General features: G+C 22.3%; 4 protein-coding genes across 4 annotated transcripts; 3 read left to right on the plus strand and 1 right to left on the minus strand. All coding sequences in view use genetic code 6, as the record gives it.

The window, feature by feature from the left end:
- Positions 1-209: 209 nt before the first annotated feature.
- Positions 210-1,352, plus strand: TTHERM_00853160 (tetratricopeptide repeat protein; the record flags this gene model as incomplete). The annotated part of the gene is made up of 1 exon (XM_001026322.2): positions 210-1,352. One exon carries the CDS (start codon positions 210-212, stop codon positions 1,350-1,352), a length of 1,143 nt encoding a protein of 380 aa, XP_001026322.2.
- A 1,154-nt stretch (positions 1,353-2,506) lies between these two features.
- On the minus strand, positions 2,507-5,188 carry TTHERM_00853170 (transmembrane protein, putative; the record flags this gene model as incomplete). The annotated part of the gene is made up of 3 exons (XM_001026323.3): positions 2,507-3,217; positions 3,365-3,844; positions 4,058-5,188. 3 exons carry the CDS (start codon positions 5,186-5,188, stop codon positions 2,507-2,509), a joined length of 2,322 nt encoding a protein of 773 aa, XP_001026323.1.
- Positions 5,189-7,505: 2,317 nt separating this feature from the next.
- On the plus strand, positions 7,506-8,586 carry TTHERM_00853180 (hypothetical protein; the record flags this gene model as incomplete). Its single annotated transcript, XM_001026324.3, has 5 exons — positions 7,506-7,548; positions 7,603-7,683; positions 7,756-8,018; positions 8,123-8,353; positions 8,452-8,586. The coding sequence occupies 5 exons, from the start codon at positions 7,506-7,508 to the stop codon at positions 8,584-8,586; spliced, it is 753 nt and encodes a 250-aa protein (XP_001026324.2).
- A 3,501-nt stretch (positions 8,587-12,087) lies between these two features.
- TTHERM_00853190 (furin-like repeat protein) lies at positions 12,088-20,456 on the plus strand (the record flags this gene model as incomplete). The annotated part of the gene is made up of 5 exons (XM_001026325.3): positions 12,088-14,392; positions 14,712-16,025; positions 16,083-16,575; positions 16,738-16,948; positions 17,004-20,456. The coding sequence occupies 5 exons, from the start codon at positions 12,088-12,090 to the stop codon at positions 20,454-20,456; spliced, it is 7,776 nt and encodes a 2,591-aa protein (XP_001026325.3).
- Positions 20,457-22,419: the final 1,963 nt, after the last annotated feature.

Genomic DNA, 22,419 nt, shown 5'->3' on the forward strand with positions numbered 1-22,419 from the left:
AAATAAATAATAAATCTTATACATTAATTTGCATGAAAAGGATAGTGAATTAATTTTATATTAAATATTTGAGATCATATAATTTAATCTAAACTGTAAAAACAACAATTACTGATAGAAATCATAATAAAAAAAGCATTAGAAGATTAATTTGATTTTTAATTAAAAAATAATAAATAATTGAGTTTAATTCTACATAGAAAAAAAAAATGGATGGTGTAGATATTTAAGAAGATAATAATCTAGATGATGATTGTGAAATCGTATTCTTTGCTAATAAAAAATAAATTACATATGATCAGCCTATTGATTTAATAGAAAAGCAAGTAAACAATGAGTTGATAAATTATCCTAACAATGTAGAATTGTTATTAATAATTGGATAGATAAATTTAAAATTTAAAAATGATTCAGTTTAGGCATTATAAATTTTTAAGCGAGTTTTAATTTTAGATCCGTTAAATATAGACAGTAGAATAGAAATTATAAATTTATTGATACAATAAAAATAATAACAAAACACACAATATATAGAAATACTTATTTCAGAATGCATGAAATTAGACCCTAATTATTGGAGAGTTACATTCATGAAAGGGATGTATTACCTTGCTTTTTTTAAAAGCTAATAAGCAATTTAAGTATTAGAATAAGGAAACTAAATATTCCAAAATAATATATGGATTAATACCCTTTTGGCATAATTATATAGCGAGTAATAAAAAAACAATTCTAAAGTACTTTTATAGGAGGTAACATAGTTTAAGAAGCTTAATTACCAAGTATTGACAGGAATAGCACTTACTTATTTGAATTTAAAAGAGTATGAATTAGCATAGTTTTATTCAGATAAAATTTTAAAGATAAATAAAAATTCCTGTCCTGCTTATAATATTTAGGCTCAAATAAACAAATTTTATCATAAAAATTTAGAAATGTGTTTTTAAAATTCATTGAAATGCATATAGATAGATTCTAATTAAGTATAGGCAGCTTATGACCTATATCTATACTATTTGAATAAAGGAGATGAGAAAAATAAAGATATTTACCTTAAGAAAATCACTTAGCTATAAATGACTAACTAATAAATATTATATTAAGGTCTTTAGGAAATTTATTCAATGCACGAAAACGATTTAAAATTATCCAATTACTATTATCGTAAAATAATGAGAGTAAATCCTAAAAATCTGGAAGCTAACTTAATATTTTTATAATAAGGATATTTTGAGGATAATGAAGAACTTTTATAATCTTCTATAAATTTTTTAAATAAGCAAAAATTATAAAATTTTGATGATATTATGGACTATAATACAGTGAGTTAATTGAATTTTTAGTTTTTGTGATTGTCCATAATAATTAAAAATATATTTTTTATTTTAATATATGTATTTTAAATTTAGATTTTTGAATAAAAAATTATGTTTACTCAAAGGAAAAATTTTAAGTTGTTTGATTATTCTTTATTGCTCATCTGTTTTTAAAAAATTTTTATTTTTCCTTATGTGTAAGCAATCATTTTTATTGAGATTTATTTTAAGAAGTTATTTATTTGAGATCATTCTTAAAAAGGCATTTTTACTGTTTAAGCAGAATTTTTATATATGATCGAACCCTATATTTTAAAGATATGATATCGAGGCTAAATGTATATAAAATTTAGATATTGCAAAATAAATGAGAAATAAGATAAAATTAACGTTCAATATAAATTCGACTTTTCAGATAGATTAAAAATTTTAATATTATTGTACTTATTTCATACCCATAATTATAAAACCTAATAAATATAATTTAAATTCCTTTATTGTTATTAATTTCAATTTTAAAAAATAAATATTAATTAAATGGTAATATTGAGATAAAAAAATATTTTCTAAAAATTTAACCTAATTTCTTTATAAAATAAAAACAATAGTAAAGCCAGCATCAAAAATTAAAATCGATAATTAAAAGAGTTTTCTCTGCTATTTATATTCGTAAAAATGTGAATAAAACTTCCTAAATTTATTGTTGACTTGAATATACTCTTTTATGAATTTTAAAAACACAAATATAACCAATTTTAATTTAATGTTTTAAAAATTGAGAAACTTTAAGTTAGTTAATTTTTTAATGAAAGTTTTTGCAAAATTGTATTTACAAATGAATAAAAATGATATATAATAAATAAATAAATAAATAAAATAAAATAACAAAATCAAAATAATTAGAATTTTTTTAAATTGTTTTTATAATAAGAAGATTTTAAAAATAAAATTAAATTAAAAGTGTATTGACAATATAAGTGTTTAATAATTAATTATATATTATATTATAATTTGAGAAAAAATAAATTAATTAAAATATCTTTTAGTTTGATTGTTAGTTATTACTTGAATAGTAAAATAGTTATTAAGATTATATACAAGTTTGTTTTTTTGGTTCTTATTGTTTGATTCTTTATTGGTTATTAATTAAAATAGTATGTAGTGTGGTATATGATATTTTAAATTGGTTATCATCCTATTCTATTAGAAATAAATTTTCCTATGATTGCAATTATTATACTTACTATACCAATGATACCACTCTCTAACATACCATTGGTAATTTTAAAACTTCCAATCTTAAATGGATTTTATGTTTTATCAAATTTAAGTTCTTCTATATGGGTATCATATGCAAGAACTATTTCTTAAATATAAGCACAAGGAGATTATTTTTTTAGCATATAGACTTCATCTTTAATTTTCTAAACTGCTTACTGGTAAAGATAATTAGTAGTCTTGAATGAATCATCGAAATATCTACTTCTCATTCTATAAATATCCATAACTATGCTCTTGTTATTAGTAAGAATTGAATCGTGAAGTTCAAATTAATAATTAATGCTAGCTCCATAGTAAAGAACATTGACTAGGACAATTAAAACACATACAGTTTCAACTATCAAGATTATATTAAAGCACTGTTCTAAATGAATAATAGATGTATAATTTAAAACTAGAACTACTATGGCAATAATTGCATCAAGTACCATTCCGCTCACATTAGCTTAAACTCTTATGTCATATCTTTTTCCATATTCTTGGCAAACATGTCTCATCAGTTGCCATGCCTTTAAATTTGAGCTCTTAAATATATTGATTGTAGGAAAAAGTTTCTTAGCATCTATATTTCTCAGCTTTCTAGGGGAAATCATAAAGGCCATTTGCTCCATCATATATATCTAAATATTCAAATTAATTAATTAAATTATCAATTTTTGAATAATCACTGATGTAGAAATAATAAGAAAATTCAAATTTAATTTATATCGCATACATAAAATGATATAAAATTCTCCCAAATTTTAATTAAGATAAGAATAAAATACCTTTCTTTTCATATCAATTATTCCTTGGATGATTGTCCATACTGTGTAGAAATATAACTTATAAGTCATAAAAGCAATATTTAAAGTAATAATCCATTCATACCAATTTGCATTGTTAAAAAAGTTCATATCATTTTCAGCTATCTTGTAAATTAGTGGTATTAAAGCTCTGGAAACTGAATATACAAATGAAATATTTTCTGCATTATCTATTGAAAATTTATAAATCATTTAAAAGTTATCAACAATTTCTTTAATAACTCCATAAATGTAAAATGTTTCAGTGTTTTTATTTGTAATGTTTATAGGCTCTGGTTAGAATGTAAAATCTTTCTATTTAGATTCTTTGCTTAAAATTTCATTATTCTATTTAATTTTTTTTATTGTTTCTTATTCAGGATCTACAATGAATTCTAAATAAAACCAGCTTGGATCAATATCATAAGCTCTTTAAGCAAAATAGATTTCTTCATAAATAATCTATTTAATTTTTTAATTTAAAAAAATATTTTATAATTTTAATTTAAAATGAATTAAAAGTATTTAATTTTCTTTCTTTCCAAAAAAAATACTTAAAAGAAAGGCAATTAATTATGTCTTGCTTGCTTACTTCACAATTAATTTATAAAAACAAGCGAGATGATAATAATCTGAAATTTATATTGTTCATTTTAATTTTAAAAAAAATATTACCCTGTTGGTTTATTCCCTCCAATCAAGCAGAAAGAAATTACTCATTAAATCTTTAGCATCAAAAGTGTGTTCTTTTATAGCTTCAATATAAGATGGATCAAATGTTGCATACTTAACAACGATGGTAAAAATTCTATAAAGCATGCCAATTATCAAGTAAATTATTTCAGATTAAAAAAATACATAATGAGGACGATAATAAAAATATAGAATTAAAGCTGTAGCACTCATTAAATAATAGAGAAACTAATAATAGAATCCTCTATTCATACCCCAAAACATTAAATTTCTTGGTAGACCTTTGCCGAATTTATAGAGAATAGGATTTGATAAAGGTCCTAAAAATATTACGAAGAGTGCATGATAGAAATAGAATTCAAAAAATAAGCCAAATCTAAATTTAACAAAGTAGCTTTTAAATTTTGTTATATCACGCATGATGCGATCTTTTTAGTCTTTTAGTTTTTTGTCACCATCTTACTTGAAATAATCTTCTAGAACTTAACTACTAGAGTAATATTAGCTTCTTTTAGTAGAAAGCTCTCCATCATATTTACTCATTGTTTGGAGCTACTTCTGTTGATTATCTTAAACTTAATTCTATTCTGAAAAATTTAATTCCAATTTCCTATTTTCCTCTAGGTCTGAGCCTTACTTTTAAAATTATTATTTTTCATAATCATCGTTCTCCGGTTATTGTTAGTAAATGCTCTACCTTTAGAATTTTAATTTCTGATTTATTTGTGAGCCATTTCCTAATTTTTACTCGTTTGATTTCTCTGTATTTTGAGGTGAAATATTATTTGTATTTCTTCTTTGATTTACTAGAAACTCTTCAACTGTTTCATTCAATATTATTTTTGTATTGATGATATTTTAAGTTGTATTTTCTTCCAAATTTTTAATTGCAATATTGTTTTCACTTTTTATTGAGCGGCTCATTTCAAGTTGCTAAACATTTTTCTGACTTATATGGGTTTTAGGGGTATTTAGAATTTATCCTTTTATTAAATGTGGTGTAGCTGGTAAATTTAGACAATCATAATCACCTTCAGCATATTAAATTTGTTTTACTTTATAGTTGTTGGAATTAGATATTCTATCTATTGTGTCATATTTATTGTCAATCATTTAGATTTTGAATTAAGCTAATTTTTGTTTAATATTGTTTAATCTCTCAAAATTTCTTACTCTTGTTGGTATCAATGGTTTTTTAATAATAAGGTATATTTACTATGTGATAATTAAATCGTATTTTGCTCAAGAGCAAGCAATATTTTTGTGAAAGCTTTACCAATTAATTTAAATTTTTTTTTAATATTTACTAAAAATTATTTGATTTTCAAAAATCCCCAATTAAAATACAGATTACTTATATAAATTATGACAAAAAGTAACAATTTTTTTTTTTGGTTAAGTAAAACAAATTGCTTATCTATGCATTATCTAATTAAATATGAATTGAAAATTTTTTCTGGAAAAATTAATTTTCTATTTGATTGCGCTAACAACAATTTCTAATACAAAAAATAGTCTTTTTTTGTTCCAGAAAAAATTTATTGCCAAAAATTGAGTTAATTCTTATAAAATTTAAAAATGGCTACTATAATATCTTAGATAGAAAAGAATAATTGATTATATTTACTTTTAACTCTTTTTCTATATCAAAACCCTTAATTTGCTAATTAAATATCATTTGTATCCTTTATTATTACCTAATATTCAGTGGGCGTAATTTTTTAAGATATATATTTTAAATTAATTACAAAATACAAAAAACAATCTAGTAAAATCTTTGATACACAAAAAAATTTAATTTTTATTCTTAAAAATATTCAAATTAAATATCTTTTCTTCTATCAATTAAAGTAGACTTATCATAGTAAATTTTATAAGTTATTTATAAGCTTTCTACTTTTTATTTTTTCTTAGTTTAAACAAAAAAAAAACAAGTGTAAACCTTTTAACTTCTGATTAATTTCTAACAAAATATGTGTCTTCTAGAACTCTTGTTATAATTTCATATAAAAGAAAAATTTTAATAATAATACAAAATACAAAAATAAGAATATTTGTTTTTTAAATGAACTAAATATAGAAACTTTCTATTAAATTTATATGCTATGCTGAGATAAATTTAATTTAATTTATCCTAAAAATTATTATTATTATTATTATTCTTATCTTTCTACTTCTTTATTATTGATATAATTTAATAAATTGAACTTTACTGTATAGCTTCTCAATTTAAAAATTTAAATTTATAAAATAACGTTTTCAAATAAGTTAAAGTTTTCTATTTCAATTTTATTAATATAAAATAGACTTGAATATAGTATATTTTACAGCTAAAAATAAAATTTTTATTTTTATTCTTTTAGATTTGTAAATTATTTTAAGATTTTATATTTTAATCATTGTTTACAACCAAATTTTTATTCAGACTAAATTTTTAAAAATTAATTGCTAAATTGCATTAATATAAATTCTAATGTATATTCTAAAAAATATAAAGTTATAGCTCATATTTCTGGAACATTAGATCTTAATACTTGTTTTATAAATTGATCATTAAATAAAATGTAAGTAATTATAGCAGCTAGTAATTAATAATTAAAAAATGTAATCTATGATTTCTAGAAAAAATATGACTTTATAATTCAATTTAAAAAATATTTAAATTAATCTGCTTTAAAGTTATATTTTATTGCTGGATATTTTAAAATATTTATTACTAAATTGTAAATAGCTTCCGTCTTTTCAAAGTTAAAATAAAAAAAATATTTTAAAAAATTAGCTGATAAAAATTATCTAAAAAGATTCAAATAAGATTATTTTAAAGTAAAATATAATTGATATTATTATTAAATGATTGTTAGTTGATATTAAATCTTTACTAAATATTATTTAAATTTTTATGACTATTTTATTATCCTATTAATCTATATTTTTAATTTTTATTTAAATTAATAACTAATTCTATTATCATTTAATTTCCTTTCATAAAAATAAAAAACACAAATTTTTCAAAAATTTTAATCATTCATTTATTTTTTATCAAATCTCTCCAATTTTTATATCATATTTTATATTTTAAATATTTTAATTTGTTAAAATATTAATTTTAGAAACAAGAAAAATAGAAATTTTTATAATAATACTATTTGGTTAGCAAAAATATTAAAAGTACTTGATTCTAAATAAATATTGAAGAAAAAAAAAATTAATTATTCATCAAGTAAAATATGTTTACAACATTCAGTAAATCTGATTTATATCTTATAGTTTTTTAAATATAATATATTTAATGATAATTAATTCGATTAATTTAGTTAAGGAGCAAATAATTAATTGTATTTTTTTGGATAAAGAATAAATCAAACATAATATTAATAAATTCAAACTTTGTTGCCAAAATAAGTTAATTTATATTAAATTTAGTGTAGCCATGAAAAAAAGTAATCCAGCTAGTAAAGTAACTTCTCCATAAGGTATTTAGTTAAATAAGGTTTTCTATATTATAAACAAATAACTAAATTAATAAGGCTAGCAAAAATAAGGATCTCAAAGCTGGATGACAGAGAGTTAAGTAAAAACAATAGTGCAAAATTGTAATAGTTAATTAAGTAAATATCCATTTAAAATGTTTAGAAAAACGTTTAAAATATAGTTAATTTATGTTAATAAAATAAATAAAGAATAAATTGAAACATAGACGGATGCTTTAAGATAACAATTAGCTTAATAAGACAAATCTATACAAACAATTACTTAAAATATAACCAAAATAAATTTAGATTATGAAAATACAAAAGTAGATGCTGCTCACGCTGAAAGTTTATACAATATACTCAAAAAATATAATGAGGAAATTAATTTAATTTAGTAAGCTTATTATTTTGAAGGAAATAATCAAACACTTTAATGCCCAAAGTTAAACTCTATAGATTTCATGATAAAAGTAGTGAATTTATTTTTTTTTGAATTTATTTTTACAAAAATAGTAGAATCTATCTTGAAATCTAAAAATGACAAAACTACTTTTACTCATTTTTTAATATTTAGGAAATAGAGAAATCAAAAACAACAGAAAACAATAAAAAATAAATACTAAATTTTCTAAATAAGCTTCGCTAAAAAACGATCGATAATCTTATTTCAGAGGCAAAAATGTAGTAAATAGAAAAAGTGTATTCGAAATACACTTAGGAATTTGAAATTATGAAAAAAGTACTTTCTACTACAACTTTTTGTACAAATTGTAAAGAGTTATTTCTCCCAGAGTAAAATCACGAAGTAATAAATTTATTTTCTATGAATTTCAAACGAATGAAGATAAATATATGCAAAGTTTATAAATATTTAATTTAACTGTTTTTCTTAATAATTAACAGACTGCTTGCTTTTATCATCCTGGCAAACTTAAATATTTTAGTTGTAGAACGTGTGGTGCAGATGATTACTACACTTGTTGTCTTAAATGTTCAAGATGTTGCATAGGTTGTGCTAATTCTGCACATATAGCTTGAACTAAATTTAATTGCTCATTATTTATTTAAATTCTTAAATTATATTTATTTATTATCTCTTTTCTTTATTAAAACCATCAAATATGTTTGTTTTCAAAAGATTAAAATTTTTAAAAATTGGTTTAGCAAAGTAAATCTGAAAAACCTTTTTTTTTCTATTCACAACAGTTGTTTATTTTGAGAATCTATCTATCTTTTTAGTTAAAATATTAATCAACATTTCAAATATTAGATTAATTAAAAAAATATATTTACTCTAAATATTGGATTTTTCTTTATTTAAAGCTGTATTTACTCAAATTGTAGAATATATTTTAAATTAATTCAAATATTTAGTTTATTTTATAATATTTAACTTTTATCTAAACTCTAAGAATTATTAAATAATTGCTTCAAACATATTTAAAGTTGCGTATAATATTTTCCCCCCGTATTTAAAATAATATAATGGATATGAATTAAAAAAGCTAAAATCATTAAATTGTTTATTACTTTACAAATTATCATTTTTAATATTTTTAATTATTTGTTTTTTTTATGTGTAATAATGATTAATTAAAACATTACAGTAAATACATTGATTAAGAAGCTATTTTAAAATACATAAGATATGTTTTTTTATTTTAAAATATTTTATTTATTTATTATTTAAGTTTTACATAAGTTTTCAAATACAAAAGAAAATGATAATTTATAATTTAATCTATTATTAAAATTCTATTTTTACTTCCAAAGTTTATGACTTAGATTCAACAATATCACACAGATAAATAAAGACCTAAAGAGAATTTAAGTTGAGTAAGTTTTCATCAAAACATAAATTCCATTTTTATTTATAGAATAAAAGTGAAGTAAGTAAATAAATATATTATAGGCATGTTTAATTTTTTATTGTTAAAGTTTTAAAATTATTATAGATTTATTAATTAAAAAATTTAATTTATACTAGCAATAAAATAAATTGTTAATTATAGTTTTTTATTTTTATGCTAATCTATTATCAATATTTTTAAAAATTATAAGCTTTAAAGCTTTAAATTTTATATGCTATTATTTGATTTGAGAAGTTTAATATTAATTCAATCATCGTTTTATTAAATCAACATTCTTTCTAATTTTGATTTGAAAAAATTATGTTTACAAATTTAACTTTATGATCAATCTTCTTTAGATTTACTATTTAATTTAAGGTGACATAATACTTAACCTATAATATCAAATTAAATACTAGAAATAAAAGTATAAATCTTTCGATAATAAGAAAAAAATTTTTCTATAAATATAAATGAGTATTAATAATTTATTGCTTGATATTTTAAAGAATCCACATAAACTTCTACTAATTTAAAAATAAGCTGTATTGTAGAAAAGTATAAAAAAGTATTACTGAGAAGTGTAGGCTATTATATTTAATTATTATTCCTTTAAGGAAAAAGACATATGCTCTCCAAATGAGTATAAATAGGTAGGTATCATTAAAATTTAACAATGGTGTTTGCATAAAAATTAATATAATTTGTTAAGATGAATTTTCATTTTTAAATTGTATTGAATCCAAAAGAAATTATTATTTTACTGTTATGATACTCAAAAATAAATATTAATATAATGAATTATTATTATAATTTGTAAGCTTACAGAGTATAAAATCTTTTAATATCGCTTTTAAAAGAAATATGTTTATATGTTTTAGAAAAATAAATTATTAAGATATTATTCTGTCTGCTTTGTGGAGGAAAAATTAAAAAAATAATATCACTTTTTTAAGCTCTGTTGATTACAGAAACATATGACTTCTAATAATTTTTATGATTCTATTAAATTGACTGACTATTCATTAACTATTAAAAATATTAATTATATATTATTGATTATTTGATTGATTACAAATTACACTAAAATTTATCAATTATTTTTATATCTTTCCATCCATAAAAATTTGTTATCAAAAGAATAACAATAAAAGCATATTTAAATTAATTTTGCTAAATATCATAATTTATTTGTTCTTTCATATTAAATATTTTGAAATAATTGCTTGAAAATGAAAAAAAGTGAAATAAAATTATATTTAATTATAAGTTAAATAATAATTCAAAATAAACTTTGTTTTATTAAATTATTTAAATTATTAGATAAAGTTTATTTAGCAATTATTATTATATTTTAAAATGTACTCTTTATTTTCTAGCCGTAATTTTAATAGTTAAAAAAAAATATATTATGCCTAAAAATTTTTTAAGAAATAAGATAAACTAGATAAATTATTAATTGAAGATATTTCTTTAATTAACTTATAGACTATTTAAACAATTATATAAATATTATGATTTTATTAGTAACCTTATTAATCTAAACATATACAAAAAGTATTCTAATGATATTAAGTAATTAGAAAATTAATTTTGAATATTTTTCTTTAACTGGAATATTATATGATTCATCCATTATTTAAGCTGATTTGAAATGCGTGAATTTAATTAGATTATTTGTAATTTAATTAACTTTACATCCTTTCTATTTAATTAAATATCTTGCATATTCAAAATTTGCGAAAATTATATCCAGATTACTATCTTTCAATTAGATAAAGCAAAGGATTTTTTTTTAACCATTTGATAAATGTGTACATCAAATACTTATCACAAGCAATTAAATATTTAATATAGCATATTCATTTTTGGATAAATCTTAAAAATTTTTATATTTAAAGTTAAAAATAAATTTCCAAATAAAATAATTGTTGCTATCTATCATTGCTTTCAAAAATAAGCTTTTCAAATACATTTTTGTAAAAAAAAATATAATTTCTACTTGCGTTTTTATTATATAATATACTTAAAATATTAAAAAATTCATTATTTTTTTTACATAAAATAATAATGAACAAAAATATAATATATAATTTAGGAAAACATTACAAATAACAATTTTCTTAATGTTTATTTTTTTCTCCAAAAGCTATTTTTAATGTAAACATATTTAGTGTTGTAGAAAAAAACAAATAAAGAAAATAGATACACTTTCACTTATTCAAAATTCTTTAATTGATTGACTATTTTCCTTTTAAAATTAATAAATTTATGCTTCTCTATACTTTAACTTATAAACACTTACCAACAATATTAAATATCTCAATATATTTTTCCACATGAAGCTTTAAAATTATTTATTTTAAATGAAATAAATTCATATTTTATTGAATGCAATGTTATTACTTTAAAAAGCATTTTGTTTACTTATCATGCTGCAGATTTTGTATTAAAATTTTAATAAAGTAACATCATATAAAACAATCAAAAAAAATTTAAATTTTTTGTTACACTTCTTTCTAATTTCGAAAAGTGTAAATTTGATTTTTATTTTTTATATATCAAAAAACTAAGTTATATATTAATTATTGAGAATATATTGTATTGTATTAAAATTTTGAAAGATAAGTTCAAAAAAATCACAAAAAAATAAATAATATAACAAAAAAATTAAATAACATAAAAATAGATGATTTTGTAGATAATACTTTTAATAGCTTTTGTTCATCAATTCAGATCTGCAACTTGGAATTCTTATGAAGGATAGGGTATGCAGAGTATTTTTAGAGGTGTAGGATCTAGTAGCATAAAGCTGACAATACCATCTTCATAATTTTATGACGCAGCTGTAGTTGGCTATTTTAAGTATAACACATTTGATCCTAGTTTATATTACTCTATGATGAGATACTAATCATCAGAATTTACTTTTTTACATGTCTATGGAAGAGGATCTGCGCCCTACTTTTTAGCACAAAATGACATGGATTAGTATATGTATGATTTTTAGCAAGGAGCTACTATGAATGTAGGTTAATGGGTATAACTAGGATTTGGGTATAAACATGCAATCAAAAGTTACTACCCATTCTATTAAGGTTATCCTCAAGGTGGTTTAGTTATAGCTTAATATGTTTTACCTGACCCATTAAGGTCTGATATAACTTAAATTGAATTATGTATATTCTGTACTCCTTTAGAATATCAGTATAATGCATTTAACGGTTAATATGCCTCAATCAAAATGATTTTTGGATTTACTACAGATGGTACTAAAATGTTAATAAATGAAAATAAAATGAGTGATTCTTTGCTCAGAGAAGCATTTTATATAACAATTAATGTTATAAACTATACCAAAACTTAATATTAACCTTTAACTACTGATTTAGCTGTTAATTGTGTAACTACAACAAGAACTTATTTTGATGGAATTTGCATAGATCCTTCTCAATGTGCTAATGTTGTTGTTTATTAGTCAACCTAATATGGAGTTTCTAATTCAGTTTATTATAATCAATCCACAAAACAATGTACTGTTTGCTAAGATTATTGCGCATAATGTGATTAAAATGGTAACTGTTAACAATGCAATACTGGATATGTTTTAAATGCTTCAAAGTGTTTGTAGTGTTCATCCAATACTTACTACAATCCATTGAACTCTCTTTGCGTAGCAACTTGTCCTAATGGATATAATCCAGATTAAATTAATTTAATCTGTGTTTAAAATTTTAATCCTTTTTACCTTCTTCTTAATCCCTTATTATCTCCTATGAATTTTATATAAAACAATGGATTCACTTTAATTAGTTCTAGCTAATAAGCTATTACTGACTAATTCACTTCTTGTTGGCTAGAAAATCAAAGCTTTGGACCATACACTATTTTAGGAGGATAAAATAATCTGAAGACAAATTACTTTAGTAAGTAAATTCTAGGCTTACCTAAAAACTTTTAGAAAATAATTTCTTTTTAAGGACTCATTTATAATAATGGGTAGCAAGGAGACTTCAATTTATTTGTGAATAACAATTAAATAACACTTTCTTCATTTTAAAAAATATTCACAAATTATTAACTCTGTACTGATAATTAGCCAGTAAATTATTACTTACTTACCTATATAATTAACGATTCAAGCACAGATCTAAATATAAAAATAACTTCTAACATGGATGGATGGGGTATAAGAAATTTCGCAATGAACATTACTAAGTGCCATTCTACTTGCTTAGATTGCACCACTGATGGAAATCCTTGGTCATGCACAAATTGTTAAAAATAAGCTTCTTCTATTCTTGTTAATAATAATTGTGCTTGCCAAAAAGGGTAATATGCATAATTCTAAAATTGTTATTCTTCTCCTTGTTATGCATGTGCAAATTGCCCTCCTAATTGTTAATCGTGTGAAGATCAAACAGGTAAGTGTACTTCTTGCGCAAGTGGATTTTCAATTTAAAATGGCATATGTATTTCTAGTAGCTCATGCTCTTCTTATTATACTAATGACCCTGGTTCAAGCTACTGCTTGAGGTCTAAAGACTTATTTATTTAGTTCTTCTGGTAGAATAGGATTTGGGCAGATGTATATTATTTCTGGTAATACTCATCTAGACCAGAATAATAGCACTAGTGCATAAACCAAGTATTTGCTCCCTACCTAAATGGTTAACAAAGTGCAACGTTAAATTTACAACTTATAAATTATTAATAATACCATTATTAAGTTGAAATTTAATTGGTAGCCACAAATTATGATAATTTTAGTTTAACAGATTATGTGAGTTATTTCATTAACAGTAATTTAGTGAAAAAGGCAAATTATCATTCAACTTCAACAACTAATCTTTGCAATGATCCTACTTATGGTGAAACATTAGTTAATGAAGTTCTAGTAATGCCAACTTAATCAAAAACATTTAAATTTTAAATATTAGCATATTTAGTTAGCTCCAATGCATTCATTTTCAATAATGTTTCTCTTCTCTACAGTAATTTATTTTTTTTTAAATATTTTTTCATTAAAATAATTGATAGAAAACAATTAAAGCTTATCTTAAACAAAAGTTGCTATTTTGAATTTGAATGCATGTAGAATAATTTTAATGTTTCTAAAACAATTATCATAGATTTTTCAAAATATTTTAAAATCTAAAAAATAAAAATAAAAATAAAAAAAACTGAAAAAATAATAAATTGTTTAAAATTAGTTTTTTTAAATTTCAAATAACATGAAATTTTAACTAAAATTTTGATGATAATTTAAAATCAAATTATTTTATAAAATTTTAATAAATTAATAATATTTAGATCGATGCCATGCTAGCTGTTCTGCTTGTTCAAATGGACTTTCTTGTACATCATGCATAACAAACTCTTCTCTTAATGCTAGCAAAGGAAATTTTTGTTATTGTAATGATGGGTATTATTTCACATATGACTGGACCACAAGCTCTGGTTTATGTTTGCCGTGTAATAACTTTTGCTAAACTTGTAGTGGACCTAGTATTACTGATTGTTTAACATGTAAAGAGAGCTATAAGCTATCAAACAATATTTGTGTAAATGTGTGCTAAACTAATCAATTCTGGGATTTTTCTTAGCATAAATGCGTTAATTGCTCAGAATGTTGTTCAAGCTGTACAGGACCTTCTAGCAATTAATGTTCTTCTTGCTAAGCTGGTTTGTTGACTTATAATTCTCCTGTTTGTACATTTAATAGTGATGGATCTACTTGCAATTCCTGCACATCTAATGTATCAAATTCTTTATGTGGAGGATCATAAACAAACAATTAATTCTGTTTACAGAATGGTTATGTCAGCTATAATGCTAACACTTGTGTATACTGCCCAACAGCTGATGCATAGGGAAATTGTGGTGGCAGCTCTACATATAATTCTTAGTGCAATTACTATGGATTTTATTACTCTTCAACAGCTGGAAAATGTTTATCTTGTTCTTAAGCTTAGGGACTTTAATGTGGAGACTCTTCAATAAGCAGCATATGCTAGTAAAATAAATGGATTTATCAGTCTCTTTCGACTTGTATCAGCTGTGTTTTACAATCCAGTCCTCTTTGCTGCAATCCTATATGCATGACATGTAACGGTTCTGGTGCAAATAATTGCTTAAGTTGCTTTGGCTCTTAAATACTTTTTGGTAGCACTTGTCTAGATAAATGCCCTAATGGATATAGTCTCAATTAATCTAACAATACATGCTAATTATGTCCGATATTTGTAGGAGTTCCATAGTGTAATAATTGTTCTTCAGATTGTAATACATGTGCTGCAGCAACTTCAACTTAATGCTAAACTTGCTATAGTTCTAGATAGCTCAATTAAACAACTAAAAAATGTGACTGCAAAGACTCAGAAGATACTAGAAATTTCTTTTATGAGTGTAGTTTAAATAACTAAGCTGTGTTAGATATATAATTATTAAATTCAGGTCCAATTATGACAATAGACTTTGGTAAAATTTTAATGGATTTACAATAATTCCCATCATAAACGAACTCAAATGGTGTTTGCCAAACAATTTTTAACTCAGTAGAAATGCTAAAAATAGGATAAAATGCCTTATGCTAAATAAAATTTAACATTATTACTATAACTTTAGGTAATTAAGCCTTTAATAATTTATTTAATATTAATTTCTTTTTAAATTTAATAATAGATATGAGTGCAACTATTATGCAAGGAGATATATTAAATTTCTTACCAAATGTCTTATAATTTAAAATAAATAGTAGTTCTGCTATCAATATTTTCTTAAACAATGTTGTATATTAACAAGCACCTTTGAATGCAGGAATTGTGTTTAATTACAATAAAATTGAAAATTCTTGTAATGATTTTAAAATTACTTAATTTAAAATTTTAAATGATTCAGGCAGAGGTTTAAAAAGTATAACGTGGTCTCTTTAAAATCCAACATCTAACCCAGATGATGTAAAGATTTAAAATATACTCACTTAAGCATCCTAATCAATCTAAAGCAGCATAGTTATTCCTAGAGGTATAATACTTTTGAATAGTTAAAAAACTATAAGTGTGTCTTTCTTATTCAAAAATTCATACTCTGGATCTCAATAGTTTATATTTTAAGTATAATCTTATAAAAATATTGTTTCTGATTTATCCTCAAATATGAACACTCCCTATTATAGGTAACATTTTTTTCAAATCAAATTTAAATAAACAATAATTTTATAAATGTTAAATAAATAAATAAATCTATTTAATCAATTATTTATTATTTTTTGAAGAAAAAAAATTAACAAAAATAAAAAAAACTAATTTAAATTAAATAAATTTTTATTAATTTACAGGTTTTAAGATTTTACTTTGTAATTGAGCTATTAAATATAATATTGTAATCAGCAAGGAGTGCAAATAAGTTCTAACGATCCAGTTAATATAAAAATTACAAGCCCATAAACATCTTAAATTAACATTTCATAATAAGGTTAAGTTTCTGGTTAGCTATCTTAGTAAATATAAGCTTACACATTTACATCTAATTAAAATAATTAAATAAATGTAAAATTATTTTTAATTTATCCAAATTAATAAAAAGTTTTATTTAAATACTTAGGCTGTATTAACTTTGTCTACTGACTCTGCTGTAACAAATACATAACAAATCCAATTTTTTACATAGCCTGCTGATTTAATTGTAAAAATAAATGGAGGTAACCAAAAAATAGACTATAAAAGTTTATTGAAGTTAACTGGTACTATTAGAGATTTAGATGTTTAAGACCCTAATGCTGATTAAGGAATAACATAAGTTTGGAGCTGCTCAGATCCCTCCAATGTTAATTCTCCTTGTGTTGACCAAAAAAATAATCCGTTTGTCATAAATTAAAATAACCCTTAAATACCTTCAGATACATTTAGCCCTTATACTGTAATCAAGATATATTTGTAAGGTAAAAAAGATAGTAGGTAATCATCAGATTCAATTATAGTTTTATTTATTGAATTTGATTTACCTGCACTAAACGTTACATTAAGCTTACTTGATCCATTTGGTAAGTCAGTTAATCTAAATGAAGAAATATTTGCTGTTCTTAACTATAATACGACTGTTAATCCTGACATATTATCATTTTCAAGTACAATTGTTTATGGAGATGGAGTAGTTGGAGCTATTAAATTTGATTATACTTAATTAAGGTACAGACTATGGGATTATTATTCAGGATTTACAAGCTCTAATCCTACTGTTGCTATCAGATTTTCAGTTTTCAACCCTTACTTTTTTATGCCAAGTATTTCAATCATCAACTTAAAAATAAATTTCCCTCCAACTTAATGCTTATTTGCTGTTTCTCCTTTACCAAATTAATCAAATCCTGCTTACAGTTTATCAACACTATTCACTCTTTCTGTATCTGGATGTGTAGATACTAATCTTCCTCTTACTTACTAGTTCTTTATGTATAGATCATAGCAAGACTTATAAAATGAAATAAATTATCCACAATAAATCAATAGAAGATAATTAAATGATCAATCACCAGATTCTTAGATCTCAACAATTCTTCCTGCAGGAAATATATTATTAATGGCAGTAGTTGCTGATTCTTTACAAGCAGTCTATAATTCAACAATTAGTTTAACTGTGTAGAGCTCAAACTTAAACGAAAGCTAATATATAAGTCTAATAGATAAAGATTTAAACACAAGTGGATAAACTAGCTAGCAAATAGTTTCTTAACTTTCTCTAATAGCAGAAGATCTCAGCTAAAGAGCAGATTTCTAGACAAGTGTTTAGATAAATTAAAGAAAAATTTTAATCATAAATGCTCTTAACTAAGCAACTGCATCACTTCCAACTTTATCTACATTTTCTACACTTTCAAACAAAGCAGTATCAAGCTTATTTTCTTCAATAAAACTCACTTAGCAAGAGTAAGCTAATTAATTAAGTAATATACAGTCTTTTGTATCACAAGATTGGACTTAGACACCCTACTAAAGTCTTACAGATGCTTAAAAGCAAATAAAAACTTAATAAATTTACGACTACTTTAAAATTATAGATAATATGGCTACAAGTTCTCCAAGCTAAGATACTAGTATTACAAGTTTACAATTAGACATATCTACTAAATTAGGACAGAAAATGAACTATAACTCATTACCAAATGAAGATGCTAAAGTATTCACTGGAAGTTAAATATCAATATAAAGTTAGTAAGTAACAGAAAAGAATTTGTGCTACTATCTTTTTTGTAGCAATTATATGCCATCTAATACGCAAAAATAGTAAATCATTTACAACATAGCCTATAAGACATATAATTAAAATCCTTACACTAATGACCCAAGCTATTAAAATTTTACAAATTTATTATAGCAAAATATTGGTAATCAAACAATAGCCTAATATCCAGTTATAAATCCAGAAATAAATCCATCCTCCTCTCCTTCACAAAATTCTCCTCTTAATATGTTTAGTAACTCATTTACTTTTGCAGCAGGTGTAGTCAAAGAAGGTCTATCTTGCTTGACGAAATCTAATGGAATTTGGAGCTAAAATGGATGTAAGTTAGTGTATAATAGTAAATCTAACCAATAAACTTGCCTTTGTGATAAAACAGGTCCTACAACTATAGTTAATGATTTATAGGAATTGATAAATAATAAAAATTTAAAGACAGCTTTTGGTGAGTAAGGATTAAAAAATATTTCTTAGTTTAGTAATTTTTACATGTATGTAGCATTTTGGTTGCTATTGCTAAAAACAGCTGCATTTATTTACCTTTACATTAAAGGAAAATAGCTTGATTTAGATTTTGTTAGTTCTTAATTGAATGGTAGAATCACTAACTAAGTCAATAATAAATAGATTTTACCTATACAGGTCAGTGAAATTAAAGATACCAATTAAAATAATATAAATACAGTTTAATAGTAAACCCTTCTTGAAGACTCTCCTCTATAGAAAGAAAACAACGATAAATAATTAAGTGCTAGAAACATCGGATAGTCTTCATTTTAAAATTTAAACACCTAAATTTAAATACCTTAAAAACCGTTAAAGAATAATTTTATTTAAGATGAAATAAACGAAGAAGATGATCAAGAAAAAAAAAGTAAATAATCGAGAAAACAGTTTTCTTTGAAAGATAAATAAATATAAATTAATAATGAAAAATAGTAACAAAAATCTGTGTTTATAAATGAAGAAGATAATGATTTTAAAAATATTTAAAGTGAAAAAATGGAGAAATAGCCCTCCATTGATGATTTTAATTTACTTTAAACAAAATAAAGTGGTGAAAATTTTGTAAAAAATCAAAAGAGTAACAGTTCAAATCAAGCAGATAGTAATCAATAAAATTAAGCAGAAATAGTTATTCCTGAAAATTAAATAGAAACATTGACTCCAGAAAACCAAACTTAAATTAATATTCCAGAAAGAGATCCAAAGCAGGGAGGAAATCCAAGCAAAGATAAAAAGAAAATAGACCTATCTAATGAATAATATAGTGCCAAAACAAAAAAGTTTATAGAATTAAGTTATTATAAATAACTTTTTTTCTTTCATAATTTCTTAAGCATATTCTTTATTTATGATGAAAAAATGCCAAGAAAGTTAAGATTTTCTTGCTTCTATGTAAGAATCATCCATTCATTTGCTATTTCTGTCATTTTTAATTAATCCTATGATGTAGTTTAATTAATAGCTTTATCAATAGCAAATGCTTTATTAATTAGTATCTGTTTAGCCCTCTTAGAAATTGTTGCTAAATACTTAGGAAAATATGCTTTAGCAGTAACTCTTTTATGCCTACTTGGACTATATTATTATGTGATACTTTCAATAGTAAGTGGAGAGAGTGTAGACTCATCAAATTTATCTATTGGATCTTACTTTATTTTTACTTGTTTTGATTTAATAGTTATTTCCTTTTTATTAGCATATATTCAAAGATACTTAGCTCTTAAAATGATTAAAAAGGAAAAATTAGAAAATTTTACAATAAAATTATTTGAATTGTTACATTTGCAGATTATACTTACTAGTATAATATGAAAATACAATTTAATACATATAATTTTAATTTGTATAATATTTAGTTATTTTATCTTTTTAATTTATTTATTATGTATTAAAAGTAAATTATTAGATTTACAATATTCCTAACTAATTTTTTGTTTAACTTAGCTTAAAATTTTTTATAGTAAATCAAATTGTAAAAATAAACATACACAAAATTATCGTAAATTTTTAAAAAATGTAGGTACTTAAAAAGTAATAGGCTTGAAAATAGAAATTAAATTAATAATCTTCTAAATTAAAATTCAGTAATCTGTAAACATTGTTTGGCTAACAGAAACATAAAAAGGGTATTTTATAGTGAAAACTTTACATTTATTAACATTCTCATTTAATATATATATTTGTTCTTTCACGTTATTTAATTTTATAAAATATACTGATAAATAGTATTATTTTAAAAGTAAAATATAAAATTTCTAAAATCAATAAAATTTTTAGTGTTGTCAAAGTTTTTTTAATTTGAAGAGAAAGATATTTCACTTTTTTGAAATATTCAAGTATGTAAGATAATTAAATAATAGCTTTAAAAGCTTTTATATTATTAAAATCAATACGAAAATTTGATCGTCATTATTCGTAAAGATCATAGTATAGTTACTAAGGATTTAAAGGTATTTCAGAAGGAATATTCTTATAGAAAGAAACTGTATTCAAAATTAAAGAATGAAATTACTAGCAAATCTATTTGATGTTTTAATTCTTAGCTTGTGTTTTATATAGATTAACTATTTTATAAGAATATCCAAATTTAAACATTCTATTTAATATAGCATTAAAAAATCTATTCTTTTCTTAATGGCCTGTAAAATTTTTATTTATTAAATATCTCTGTGTTAGATTTTCTCTATTTTGAATAGCATCTAATATCATATCAAAAAAGAAGAAAGAGTAATAAGCTGAAGAAGCTTGATATATTTATATTAAATTTCCAATATAAATTTTAAAATATTTTTAGTCTTAAATAGGATGCTCCCAAAATAACAAATTAAAAAGTATTTGCTTTTATTCTAATGACAAATTCTTATTAAAGTTTTCTAATAATGTCTTCCTATCTATTATCTGTTGGCCTTATACTTTGGTTATGCCTTCAATATCTACTATTTCTAAATATAGAATGTTAGGAGATTTTTTAATAATTGTGATTAGCTCATCTATTTTTACTAAAGGCTTGTAATAATAGATATAATTTTTGGTTATCTTTCTATATATCATATCAATCAAGTAAATCATATTAAATAAAGTGTACAATACACCAAAGACATTAAATATTGTTTCAAATTATACATGTTAAAATTACTATGTGCTTTATTATTAAAATAACTAATTAGTAATATATCCTATTAAAAATTAGATAAATTAGGTAATTCTTCCAAACTATAACATAATGTCATGAAATTGTTACTTATCTCTTATACAGTGAGATTTAGATATGTAATCTGTGAATGGCATAAAATTGTATGGTATCGATAGAATTGAAAATACAATTATGTAAATCTTGACTTAGTCTTGTTAATTAAAGTAATTAATAGGTAGGTTATACTTTGATGCATATTTAACTTAAGCATATGTTATTAAAGCTTTTGATACTAAGTAGATGATAATTTCTTAATTTGAATTTAGGTAAATTATAGTTTCTAAAGATAGTAGTGTAATTGACTGAATACTCAAATAAAGAATCTGAAAATTATTGGTAGTGAATAATAGATCATTTACAGTTGAGCAAAGTATGTAGTTGAGAATACCTGGTACCACATAATTTAAAAGAGAAGTCATCAAAAGTAAATTCTAAATAAAATGACTTTAAACTAGGAAGAATTCACCTTTGTAAAACAAAAAGTATTAAATTGAGAGTATATATACACCAATTCTGAGAGCAATCTAATTATTACTACTGAAATGATATTTATTTTCTGTGTAATATTATAATACATTTTTT

The sequence above is a fragment of the Tetrahymena thermophila genome (assembly GCF_000189635.1).
Source record: "Tetrahymena thermophila SB210 genomic scaffold scf_8254034, whole genome shotgun sequence".
Taxonomy (NCBI): Eukaryota; Ciliophora; class Oligohymenophorea; order Hymenostomatida; family Tetrahymenidae; genus Tetrahymena; species Tetrahymena thermophila.